General features: G+C 46.2%; 2 protein-coding genes across 2 annotated transcripts in view; both read left to right on the top strand.

Annotated features, from left to right (window-relative positions):
- The window catches only part of LOC309345608 (uncharacterized protein), a gene marked incomplete at its 5' end in the record, with an annotated part of 296,278 nt that overhangs the window by 235,554 nt on the left and 46,813 nt on the right, over positions 1–13,911 (top strand). The gene's annotated exons all lie outside the window — the stretch shown is intronic.
- Positions 1–13,911, top strand: part of LOC309345728 (leucine-rich repeat and fibronectin type III domain-containing protein 1-like protein) — a 76,820-nt gene that overhangs the window by 60,875 nt on the left and 2,034 nt on the right. Inside the window, exon 3 of the mRNA XM_081869053.1 lies at positions 10,447–11,841. Coding sequence (XP_081725179.1) covers positions 10,466–11,841 — 1,376 coding nt within the window. The 5' untranslated portion in view covers positions 10,447–10,465. The remainder of the gene's footprint in view (positions 1–10,446; positions 11,842–13,911) is intronic.

Below are 13,911 nucleotides of genomic sequence, written 5' to 3'. Positions count from 1 at the left end.
CAAAAGCATTTCTCCATCCTCTCCACGCTGAGCACTGACCACTTGCCCGTTCTTCCTCTAGCCGAAGAAACCTGCAGTAGAATATGTGAAATTCGGATATTTTGTCCACATCTGCACCCCTTTATATATATATATATATTTTTAAAGTCCAGTAGCACCTTAGAGACCAACTAAGTTTGTTCTGGGTATGAGCTTTCGTGTGCATGCACACTTCTTCAGATACACTGAAACAGAAGTCACCAGACCCTTATATATAGTGGGAGGGCGGGGTGGGGGTTTTATGGGGTTTTATGCCATCAAATGCCAGCAGTGCCCTTCAGCTCTCTATATTGGACAAACAGGCCAAACCCTGCGCCAAAGGATAAACGGACATAAATCTGACATCAAGAATCACAAGATACAGAAGCCAGTAGGAGAACACTTCAATCTCCCAGATCATTCAATACAGGATCTCAAAGCAGCTGTCTTATACAAAAGAATTTCAGAAATCGACTTGAAAGAGAAGTCACTGAATTACAACTTATTACTAAACTGAAAGCTATGGAGAGACCTGGTCTTAATAGAGATATTGGATTCTTGTCTCATTACGCATGCTAAAGCTATTTTTGGTCATCTGCATACTATCCCTTGCTTTTTCCTGTAGGATTAATTGCAGTCATTAACAGGTTGACCATACCCATGGAGTCAATCACCCATTCCCACCACCCTCCTGAGAAAAACCCCACCCCACCCTCCCACTATATATAAGGGTCTGGTGACTTCTGTTTCAGTGTATCTGAAGAAGTGTGCATGCACACGAAAGCTCATACCAATAACTAACTTAGTTGGTCTCTAAGGTGCTACTGGAAGGAATTTTTAAATTTTGTTTCGATTACAGCAGACCAACACGGCTACCTACCTGTAACTATATGCTATATGGTAATTGATGGACCTCATAGGTATCTCAAGCCATTTGCACATGTTGCCCTGCAAGCACTCCATGCAGAATGTGGGCACCCTAGATATAGAAAGGAGCAAACCGGTGATATTTTAGGGAGCAAGCGGGGCCCAGGACTTACATCCTAGGAGCCGACACAACACTAAACTCTGTTGCTGTATGTAGGTTCTATTTGATTTGCTTTTCATCTTATATTTTGGAAATGTACATCCAGGGTTTTTTTTCCCTTCAAATTTTTTTGAGGCCCCCAAGAGAGTGGGACCCTAAGCTAGAGCTTGCTGAGCTTATACGTAATTCCAGCACAGCTCCTCAATCCCAGTTGCTGGAAACCAGAGGAAGGGAAAGTGCTCCTGTGCTCGGATCCTGCTTCCGAGTTTCCCTCAAGAGGCCCCTGGTTGGCTGCTGTGAGGGGAGGATGATGGGCTGGAAGGGCCAATGGCAGCCAGGCTCTTCTTAGGTTCTGAGCTTTTTTGAATTTCCGGGGGTGATGCAGGTAGAGAGACGCGGCCACCTGCAGATAAATGCTACAATATAGGCTGTGAATCTACTGCACTGAAATTTTTCAGAGCTTGTTCGGGGGGGGGTACAAGAAGGCTAGAGGAGTGATTATAATTAGGTACCATTTGTTTCTGATTATGACAAGGTTAATAATAAGGGAGCATAATTTATATAATTAGATTACAACCCTCTGTGGTTGCACAGGGTTGGTAGAGTCACATGGTAGAAGATGATGGAACCTGCTTCAGCTGAAAGAGCCGCATTTAGGAGCTGTCTGAGAAGGTGTGCGTGAAATGTGTGTGTGTGTGTGTGTGTGTGTGTGTGTGTGTGTGTGTGTGTGGCAACACAGAGGGAGGGAGGGAGGGAGGGAGGGAGGGAGGGAGGGAGGGCAGCTGGGCTAACATGTTCATTCATATTTCAATTATCAGCCCATTTACTTTTAAAATATAGATTCTTAAATACAGTGGTACCTCAGGTTACATACGCTTCAGGTTACAGACGCTTCAGGTTGCAGACTCCGCTAACCAAGAAATAGTGCCTCAGGTTAAGAACTTTGCTTCAGGATGAGAACAGAAATCGTGCTCTGGCAGCGGGAGGCCCCATTAGCTAAAGTGGTGCTTCAGGTTAAGAACAGTTTCAGGTTAAGAATGGACCTCCAGAACGAATTAAGTTCTTAACCCGAGGTACCACTGTACAGATTCTTGATTAAAAATTAAATATAGATTCTTGATTAAAAATACAAAAAGTATTATAAGATAAAAGAAGAAAAAAGAAGAGGAGAACGAAAGAAAAAACTTATAAACTTATTATTAAACTTATCCTGAACTTTACCTAATACAGTGTCCAGGGCCGGCTTACCCATAGGCGCTAGGGGTGCGGGGCACCCAGGCGCCAGGCTCTCAGGGGTGCCAGGCTGAGAGTCTGGGGCCAAGATTTGGAGTCCAGGGACTGAAGAGCCAGGCCAGCCGCTGCCGAGTGCAGCAGAGCCCGTCAGAGCGCCACAGGCTTTTCCGCTGCAGGCGCTGAGGCAGCCGGCCAGCTCCCCCCTCCTGCGCACCTGGGATTGACGGGCCGTTGAGAGGGCGCCGGGCAGTTTTTTGTACCCCAGTGCCGCAAATGCTAGAGACGGCCATGACGGCCATTTATTTACACATAAAGAAAGCACTTTATGTCCTCTGTTTTTTTTGGGGGGGGGGGCTGTGACCATTTCTGCCCCGGCTCCTTCAGGGCAGCTTCTTCTCTCCCACTTTCCCACCCATCTATTGCCAGGTGATCTTGCGGAGGAAGCCATAATGGGGTGCCCCCCCCCCCGGGGACAACATTCCACCTGGGAGGTGGGTGCACTCCAGCCCCTGAGCCCCCCGCCAGCAGGCTCCCACCCGTTGCACCTCCATCAGAATGGGAGTCCAAGGGCTCTGGGACCTGACCATGCAGGTGATGAAGAAGAGTTTGGATTTGATTTCCTGCCTTTCACTCCCTTTAAGGAGTCTCAAAGCGGCTAACAATCTCCTTTCCCTTCCTCCCCCACAACAAGTGGGGCTGAGAGACTTCAGAGAAGTGAGACTGGCCCAAGGTCACCCAGCAGCTGCATGTGGAGGAGCGGAGACGCAAACCCGGTTCACCAGATTACGAGACTACCGCTCTTCACCACTACACCACAATGGGGCCACTGCAGAAGTGTGTCACCCAGGCGCTGCCTGGAGGACTTGGGGGAGGAGAGAACATGCATGGTGGGGGGAGGGCTGTTGGAAGAGGGGCACCAGTGCACCTGGGGCTTGAACCATATTGGGGGGGGTGCTGATGCTGAAGACAAACCACAAAAGCCAGCATTAACAGAGCAGCAAAGGAGAGCTTTGCAGAGACTCTCATCCAGTCCTTTGCCTACGCCACCCCCAGTCACGCCTGCTCCTGCTGCCTCTCCTCTGGGCGGGGGGGGGGGGCGGGGTACACAAATATATTCACTTGACATGAGTAGGACCCCCTCTCCTTCAGGCACTGTTCTGACCAGGCTGCATTTCCTTTGAAAAATAATAAGAATTGGTTTTTTTCTCACATAGAATCATAGAATCCTAGAGTTGGAAGAGACCCCAAGGGCCATCGAGTCCAACCCCCTGCCAAGCAGGAAACACCATCAGAGCACTCCTGACATATGGTTGTCAAGCCTCTGCTTAAAGACCTCCAAAGAAGGAGACTCCACCACACTCCTGGGCAGCAAATTCCACTGTCAAACAGCTCTTACTGTCAGGAAGTTCTTCCTAATGTTTAGGTGGAATCTTCTTTCTTGTAGTTTGGAACCATTGCTCCGTGTCCGCTTCTCTGGAGCAGCAGAAAACAGCCTTTCTCCCTCCTCTATGTGACATCCTTTTATATATTTGAACATGGCTATCATATCACCCCTTAACCTCCTCTTCTCCAGGCTAAACATGCCCAGCTCCCTTAGCCGTTCCTCATAAGGCATCGTTTCCAGGCCTTGGACCATTTGGGTTGCCCTCCTCTGGACACGTTCCAGTTTGTCAGTGCCCTTCTTTATACATTTTAACTTAACCATTTCAAACATTAAAATACAAGGTTCTTTTGAACCTTCTTTCCCTCCTTCCCTCCCCTCATGGGTTCCATGTTTAAGATTAAGTTTGCTGCGTCTTTTACCCTTGTCCATCTGTTAAATACCCATAATTACCATAAATAATTCCACATTACACGTGTCATTACATCCCTGCCAATGATTTTAACTGTTTACAGTGGTTTTAAATAAACTAAGAATTTACTTCAATCTTTTGAAAATACTTGATCTTCCTGGTTTTGGTTCTTCCCTGTCAATTTCGCCATCTCCGCATACTCCCATCCGTTTCACCTGCCGTTCTTCTTTTGTTGGTATTTCTCCTTCCTTCCATCTCTGGGCTAGACGCATTCTTGCTGCCGTTGTGCCATACATGAAAAGTATTTTGTCTTCTCTTGATATCTCTTCACCTGTTATACCTAACAAAAAGGCTTCTGGCTTTTTACAAATGTGTTTTTAAACATTTTCTTTAATTCATTATATATCATCTCCCAGAAAGCCTTTACCAATGTACACATCCACCATATATGGTAAAAAGTACCTTCCTCCCCTTTGCATTTCCAGCACAGAGCTGAACTTGTTTTGTACATTTTAGCAATTTTACTTAAATACCAACAATACATCAATTTCATATAATTATATTCCAACAAACAGCATGCGGTAAACTTTATTTCCTCTTTCCATAACTTTCCCCAAGATGAGAGTTGAATATTATACCCAAAATCTTTAGCCCAGTGTATCACCACTGCCTTAACTTCTCCATCTTTTGTTGGCTATTTGCAGTATGGTAGCACTGCAGAGAGCTTGCTGGGGAGACCATGCATTAAAAAGAAAGGGACTCAAAAATAACTTAAACAAGGTTTTAATTACAAAAAACAAAAACTCCTTATACACTAAATACATTAACAACAAACCAGACCCAACCACCAACCCAACCCCCAGGGTAATGGGAGAGCTAGGTGCTGCTCCTTATATACTACATACAAATGCTGACACACCTTAATCAATGCAACTCAGCAGCACCTGCTCTGTTTCACAGCTGTAAAGCTGGGTCTCGTTATCTTGCTCTGGCCCCTTAAAGACATACACATTAGGTGGAACAATGATGAACCTTTACATTTAAAGAAACCATTCAACATTTCCCCTGCGGTTCATCATTGTGGAACAAAAACATAAAGCATACTTTGTACATGTTTTTCATGTGTAACCTTTGGAAGTGCTTTTGTAAAAATGTCCGCAATTTGATTATCACCTGGGACATATTCAAATACAATCATTTCGTCAGCAATTAATTTCTTTACAAACTCCAAACGTAATCTTAAGACTCTGGTGCGCTGCGTATTGTTTTCTGAACATAGGATAGCAAGTCCACTCTGGGAATCAAGGTAAACTTTAACTGGTAGTGTTACTTGCATCTGTAGGTCTGCGAATACTTGCAGATACCATTCTACATCACGAGTGGCCTGAACGCATGCACATAATTCACTCTCGGTTGTGGAGAGACAAATAATGGTTTGTGTCTGGGACTTCCATTCAAACGGACAACCATTATAACAAAACACCATACCAGACACACCCCTGCAATTATTTTGTTCCACTGCATGAGATGCATCGCAGAAAATTTCAAAACCTTTGTCAATACTTGATGTAAACTGCAACCTATAATGTTTGGTATGTTTAAGGTACATTACCACTCTCTTAAGAGCAGAGAAACATTGTGTAGTAGGTTTTTCCACAAATTTTGCCAGAAAGTGAAAAGCGTAAGTTATATCTGGTCTTGAGATTCTTTGAATGAAATTTAGCTTGCCTATAGCAGAACGATACAAAGTTTTGTTAGGAAATGGCTTATCTTTACCTGTAAAGGTGAAACCACACACCATAGGCGTTTCCTTCCCATTTGCATTTTCTAAACGTAGCATTTCAACAAGGTCATCAATTTTTGCAGTTTGATGAACCAGAAAAGATCCATTTTTGCCTTTCTCAATTTGCATGGATAAGTAATTTTTAGTTATGCCTAATTCCACCACATCAAATTTCTTCTGTAACTGTGAAACTACCTCTTCATATTCCTGTTTAGTTTTTGTAGAAATTAACACATCATCTACATACACACATATTTTTGTCACAGAGTTTGCCCTTTCCTTTATAAATACACAATTGTCTGCCTTTCCTTGTGAAAAACCAATATCCAGCAATTCTTTTGCTAAAGTTTGGTGCCAATTCCTTCCACTTTGGTGCAGACCATAAAGGGATTTATTTAATTTGCATACCAAACCTTCAGCAGCGTCTATGCCTTCAGGAACACGCATAAAAATTTGTTCTTTTAAATCTGCAAACAAATATGCAGTTTTTATATCTAGGTGATAAACAGAATGTCCACGTTGTGATGCATCTTTTAACAAAAGCTTAACTGTTTCATATTTTACACTTGGCGAATAACACAAATCATAATCTTCGCCTGGGATTTGTTGAAAACCCTTAGCAACTAATCTTGCTTTGTACCTTACAACTTCATTTTTGTCATTCATTTTAACTCTATAAACCCATTTTGAATCAATAAGTCTCATATCTGGGGTTTGTGGTACAAGAGACCATGTGTTATGCTCTTTTAAAGAAGCTATCTCAGAGTTCATAGCTTTATACCAATTTGCAGCTTGGTGCTTAGGTAAATTCTGAATGTCACTGTAGCTTTTTGGCTCAAAAACCACCTTATTGGCATACACAGTATTAAAATGTTCATCTGCAAATCGTTGTGGCTTCTGCCTCTTTCTATCTGAACGTCTTAGTCCAGAAGGGGAGTCAGACTCCTCAGACTTAATGGGACTAAGTGAACTACTAGTTTCAGGTTGTAAATCATCATTGTCGGACTGAAGAGGTCCCTGTAGGCTAAGCTCACGATCAGAAAACTCAAGAGAATCTAACCTATCCTTGGGTGCCTGTGACTTTAAATCATCAAACAAATTATCAGATTCAACAGGCTTTTTGTCTTTTTCCATTAATTCAGAAGCACCATTATTCCCTGCTGCTGCTGCTGCTTCTTCCTCTTCTTCCTCAGTATTATCTATACCATCAGTATCTTGGAAAACAGCAACTCCATTCCAATTTACAGTTTGTATCATGCTTCTGGTAATATGAAATTTGCCAGTTGCTGGTATGTAAATTCTGTATGCCCCCTGCTGGTAGCCCATTAACTTTCCCTGAACACTACGCTCACCCAATTTCTGCTTAGCGGGATAATGCATAATTACATCTGAACCCCAAATGCGTAGGTATTTCAGATTAGGGCGTTTTTTAAACAGCTTCTCATAGGGGGTGACATCTAAACCAGAATGATAACTGCGATTTCTGACATAACAAAACGCATTAAGCGCTTCAGCCCAAAAGTCTTTGGGCAGATTAGCATCGTGCAGATACGTTTTAACCCCTGCCTGCAGGTCACGCTGCACAACTTCAACAAGCCCATTTTGCCAGGGACTTTGGGGGCAAGATAACTCATGAGTAGTCCCCTGCGCTTTCAGGAATTTCTCAAAATCCTCAGAAACAAATTCCCCGCCCCGGTCAGAAAACAGGTTCTTAATTGGTTTGTTAAAGTGAGTTTTTACCCAGTTGCAAAAAACTTTGTACTTCTCAAATGCTTGGGACTTGTCAGCTATTGCATAAGTCCAACAATATCTACTATACTGGTCTATGAGGGTAAGCCAGTACTTAGAACCTCCTAATGATGGTGGGAGTGGCCCAACTAAATCACAATGTACACGCTCAAATGGCTCAGTTACTTTCCTATCTGAGCACCTACCCTTGCGTGCAACCTTAATCTTATTCTTGCAACAGGATAAACATTGCATAAAGAATTTACATGGCTTTAAGTTGAGGCCATTAACAATATTCTTCGTCCTAATTACATCAGCAAAATTCAAGTGTCCCAGAATTCTGTGCGCCTCGTGGAGACATCCGGAATGAGGCCTTGCATTCCTCAACCCCTGGCTTGACTGTGCTGCTCTGCAATTTATAGGCAATTGGGAGTAGGTGCGAAAATACAGTCTATATAAACCATCAGAGTCCCGGGCATACAATAGACGTTTGTTCCCCTCAAAAAACTCACACATTGAATTTAAGAAACGCACACTTATGCCTTGACGAGCAAAACACCTTACTGATAATAAGTTGTCCACTGATGGGCAGTAAATGCAGTTCGCTATTGTAATGTTTAAAGAGTCAAGTTTAACAGTACCTCTGCCAAGTGACTGCAAGACTTGTGAATTGGCTAAATGTACATTACCAATTTCCTCTTCGAAAGAAATAAACAAGCTTCGATTGTTGCAAACGTGGTGAGAAGCTCCTGAGTCCACAATAAAAGAATTCCACTTGGCACCTTTAATTCTTTTATGATCTGCAGTCCGAGCGTGAAAAGCTCGCGGCTCGTTTCTGTCTTTACGGTGCGATGTTGGCTGCTGAGATGACACCCGTGACTGACGAGCAGAAACAGGCTTGGGAGTACTTTGCTTTCTTTTGGCTCTGCAGTCCTTTGCAAAATGTCCTTGCTTATTGCAGAACCAACAACGCTTTGCAGCTTTAAATGCAGTCGCATCACCACAAGTTTGCATATGGCGTTCCTCATTACTTCTGGAAATAGGAGTGCTTATGGCACAAGTCTCCCTTCTATCCAACTCGCCCATTAATCTTGCCGTTACCCCTTCCACAGTTAATTGTGCTGGTGGGACGGCAGATATCTGGCTAGCTACACCATCAAAGTCCTCGTTAAGGGAACAAAGAATGATAAAAACATACTGAATATCAGGTATGTCCATGTCCCTTCGAATTAATTCGCCGCGTATTGCCTCCAGACGTCTCAAGTGTGCTGCCAAATCACCACCAGGCTGCAGCTTCGTCTGGTACAGCTGCTTGAAAAACGTCAATGCAGACGCTGACTCTTTTCTAACATGCACTGCTGCAAGACTGTCCCACATTTCTTTGGCAGTTTTCTTATTCCTTATATAGACTACTTGCTGGTCGCTGACTGCCAAATTAATTATCGCCCTGGCTTTTGCATCTCCTTTGGACCAAGCATTAGTTACAGGGTCAGGAGGGTCTTCAGTTACATAGGTCCATACTTCCCTAGAGGTCAAAAGCGCCTCCACCCGAAAGGACCATAAACTATAGTTCTCATCTGTTAGCTGTGGGAAGACCAGAGACTTCTCAGCTTCAGGAACCCGGTCAACCATTCTGGAAATCTTCCAGACCCACAAAAACTACACTAACAGGAGAAGGAGTTTTCAAACCTTTCTCAGAGTCCAAAAATATGCAGTCATCCACTCAGCAGCTGGGCCCATAACCAAAGATGTTGGCTATTTGCAGTATGGTAGCGCTGCAGAGAGCTTGCTGGGGAGACCATGCATTAAAAAGAAAGGGACTCAAAAATAACTTAAACAAGGTTTTAATTACAAAAAACAAAAACTCCTTATACACTAAATACATTAACAACAAACCAGACCCAACCACCAACCCAACCCCCAGGGTAATGGGAGAGCTAGGTGCTGCTCCTTATATACTACATACAAATGCTGACACACCTTAATCAATGCAACTCAGCAGCACCTGCTGTGTTTCACAGCTGTAAAGCTGGGTCTCGTTATCTTGCTCTGGCCCTTGCTCTGGCCCCTTAAAGACATACACATTAGGTGGAACAATGATGAACCTTTACATTTAAAGAAACCATTCAACATCTTTTGTATACCATTCTAAAAATAATTTGTACATTTTTGATAACATTTTCCAAGAGATTTATTTCGAACCTCTATCTCACTGTATCAAAACCTTTTTTAAAAATCAACCTTAAAAAACATCATTTAATTGGTGAATCTGCAAAAAGAACGTCACAGGGCCAGCTGAAGTGTGCTTTTGCAGAAGGAGTCTCTGGGCAGATGCCGAGGCAAATGTTTTCCCCACTTCGTTGGACATCAACTTTTGCTTTAATATACTAATAGCCTTAATACAATTTCCTTCCTTCCTTCCTTCCTTCCTTCCTTCCTTCCTCTTTCGCTTTCCTTCTCCTTCCTTCCTTCCTTCCTTCCTTCCTTCCTCCCTTCCTCCCTTCCTCCCTTCCTCCCTTCCTCCCTTCCTCTTTCACTTTCCTTCTCCTTCCTTCCTTCCTCCCTCCCTCCCTCCCTCCCTCCCTCCCTCCCTTCCTTCCCTCCTTCCTTCCCTCCTTCCTTCTCTCCTTCCCTCCTTCCTTCCTTCCTTCCTTCCCTCCTTCCTTCCTTCCTTCCTTCCTTCCTTCCTTCCTTCCCTCCCTCCCTCCTTCCTTCCTTCCTTCCTTCCTTCCTTCCTTCCTTCCTTCCTTCCCTCCCTCCCTCCTTCCTTCCTTCCTTCCTTCCTTCCTTCCTTCCTTCCCTCCTTCCTCCCTCCCTCCCTCCCTCCCTCCCTCCGTCCCCTTGGCCCTCTCCTCTTCTCCCAGGTGTGCTGCTTACCTTACCATGGAAAGGCTGGTCCTCTCCCTCCTGGTTATGAGCTCCGTGGCGAAGGCCACCACGTGTCCCACGCGCTGCATGTGCCAGAGCCTCTCTCCCTCCTTCACCATCCTCTGCACCAAGACGGGGCTTCTCTTTGTGCCTCCGAGCATCGACCGGCGGACGGCGGAGCTGCGGCTGATGGACAACTTCATCACCGCCCTGAGGAGGAGGGACTTTGCCAACATGACCAGCCTGATCCACCTGACGCTGTCGCGGAACACCATCAGTCAGATCATGCCTTATGCCTTCGTTGACCTCAAGGGCCTTCACGCGTTGCACTTGGACAGCAACCGACTCACCCACATCCATGAGGATCACTTCAAAGGGTTGGTCAACCTCCGCCACTTGATCCTCAGCAACAACCAACTGAACTATATCTCCCCCGGGTCTTTGGATGATTTCATTGACATGATTGAGGACCTGGACCTGTCCTACAATAACCTGGTGAACGTCCCTTGGGAAACCATCGGGAGGCTGTCCAACGCCAACACCATCAGCCTAGACCACAACCTCATAGACTTCATCCCCGAGGGAGTCTTCTCCAACCTCCACAAGTTGGCTCGGCTGGACATGACCTCCAACAAGCTGAAGAAGATTCCCCCGGACCCCCTCTTCTCTCGCATCCCTGTCTACGCCAAGCCAAAGGGGCTCCCCTTGTCCTCCCTGGTGATGAGCTTCGGGGGGAACCCCTTGCACTGCAACTGCGAGCTCGTCTGGCTGCGGCGCCTGACGCGGGAGGACGACCTGGAGACGTGCGCCTCCCCGCCGGAGCTGATGGGCAAGTACTTCTGGTCCATCCGGGAAGAGGAGTTTGTCTGCGAGCCGCCCATGATCACGCACCGGACCCCCAAGCAGGTGGTCATGGAAGGCCAGGGGGCTTCCCTGAAGTGCAAAGCAGTGGGCGACCCCGAGCCGTATGTGCGCTGGATTTCGCCAGGCGGGAAGCTGGTCTCCAACACTTCCCGGACCGTCTCTTTTGAGAACGGCACCCTGGACATCTTGGTGGCTTCTGTGGAGGAGAAAGGGACCTTCACTTGCATCGCCTCCAACGCTGCGGGGGAGTCCACGGCCCCCGTGGAGCTGGTGGTCAACCCCTACCCGCACCTTGCAAACAGCACCAACTGTGATAAGGAAGCAGAGCCAGGCCCCTCGGACATCCTCATCTCCGCCAAGTCCAGCTTCCCCAACGAAACCAAATCCCAGCCAGAGAGGAAAGTGGTGGTTGCTGAGCTGACCTCCTCCTCTGCCCTCATCCAGTGGCCTTCGCAGCACCACATCCCAGGGATCCGGATGTTCCAGATCCAGTATAACAGCTCGGCTGATGACATCCTGGTCTACAGGTGAGCAGGCTCCTTTTCCTCACGCAGGCTGAGACCCTCCCTGCCTGCGGACTGTCTTGCCAGAGTGGTGCATGCTCTAGTTATCTCCTGCTTGGACTACTGCAATGCGCTCTCTGTGGGGCTCCCTTTGGGGGTAACCCAGTTACCTTCTTGAAAGACCTACATTGGCTCCCAGTACATTTCCTCAGCGTCCGGGCAGAACAATGGGGGTGGAGACGCTCCTTCAGGTATACTGTACCAAGGCCATTTAGGGCTTTAAAGGTCTACACCAACACTTTGAATTGTGCTCAGAAATGTACTGGGAGCCAATGTAGGTCTTTCAAGACCGGTGTTATGTGGTCTCAGCGGTCGCTCCCAGTCACCAGTCTAGCTGCCGCATTTGGATTAATTGCAGTTTCCAGGTCACCTTCAAAGGTAGCCCCACGTAGAGCGCATTGCAGTAGTCCAAGTGGGAGATAATTAGAGCATGCACCACTCTGGTGAGACAGACTGCAGGCAGGGAGGGTCTCATCCTGTGTACCAGATGGAGCTGGTGGACAGCTACCCTGGATACAGAATGGACCTGCACCTCCATGACAGCTGTGAGCCCAAAATGACTCCCAGGCTGCACACCTGGTCCTTCAGGGACACAGTTGCCCCATTCAGGACCAGGGAGTCCTCCACGCCTGCCCACTCTCTGTCCCCCAAGAACAGTACTTCTGTCTTGTCAGGATTCAACCTCAATCCATTGGCTGCCATCCATCCTCCAACCATGAAGAGACTTTGTGGGGACACAATCTTGGCCTGGCTTCAGTGGCGTAGCGTGGGTTGTCAGCACCCGGGGCAAGGCAAGTAATTTGCAGCCCCTAACCCATGGATTTGCGCCCCCTAACCTGTGGATTTGTGCCCCTAACCCTAACCCCCAGATGTTGTGCCTGGTGCGGCCGGGCCCCCCTGCACCCCCCACGCTACGCCACTGCCTGGCTTGGCTTGAATTGAGCTGCTTTGCTTCTTTTCAGTCAGATGGGGACTCCGTGGCAACCTGCCCTTCAGGGCTCGAGGTGGAGGGTGTGTCAGAAATGTCACGCACCTGAGCCATTTACAAAATGCAAGCAAAGTGCAGCAGGATAAAGCTTGCTGTGACCAGCAGGTTAATATCATTTGTTCATTTATACCTCACCAGGTGACTTACAGGGAAAAAATAGGGAGAGCTCAAAACATGGAGGTAAGCAACCCTTAAAAAACAATTAAACATTGCTAGGTAGCTGGGAAGGTAGATTGGTAGATCACCTACAGATAATAAGTATGCATTGGGAATTAGCAGCCAGCAAGGGCAGCCACAAGAGTGGAGAAAGGTTGTTTTCTGCTGCTCCAGAGAAGCGGACACGGAGCAATGGTTCCAAACTACAAGAAAGAAGATTCCACCTAAACATTAGGAAGAACTTCCTGACAGTAAGAGCTGTTTGACAGTGGAATTTGCTGCCAAGGAGTGTGGTGGAGTCTCCTTCTTTGGATACAGATAGGTAGCCGTGTTGGTCTGCCATGGTCAAAACAAAATAAAAAAAATTCCTTCCAGTAGCACCTTAAAGACCAACTGAGTTAGTTCTAGGTATGAGCTTTCGTGTGCATGCACACTTCTTCAGATACACTGAAACAGAAGTCACCGGACCTTTCTATATAGTGAGAAGGTGGGGAGGGGTATTACTCAGAAGGGTGGTGGGAATGGGTGATTGGCAGATAGCTGCGATGAGCCTGTTGACGACTCTTAACGACTGCAATAGGTCTAACAGGAAAAAGCAAGGGGTGAGAAGGTGAAAAATGGCTTTGTCATGTATAATGAGATAAGAATCCAATGTCTTTATTCAAACCAGGTCTCTCCATAGTTTTAAGTTTGGTGATAAGTTGCAATTCAGCAGCTTCTCTTTCCAGTCTATTTCTGAAATTCCTTTGTAATAGAACAGCTACTTTGAGATCTTGTATAGAATGTCCTGGGAGATTGAAGTGTTCTCCTACTGGTTTTTCTGTCTTGTGGTTCCTGATGTCGGATTTATGTCCATTTATTCTTTGGCGTAAGGTCTGGCCTGTTTGTCC

This window comes from Podarcis erhardii, assembly GCF_964252035.2.
Source record: "Podarcis erhardii genome assembly, chromosome: 7".
NCBI classification, from domain to species: domain Eukaryota; kingdom Metazoa; phylum Chordata; class Lepidosauria; order Squamata; family Lacertidae; genus Podarcis; species Podarcis erhardii.
The sequence above is the reverse complement of the archived record's forward strand: the minus strand, read 5'-3'. Positions and strand labels throughout refer to the sequence as shown.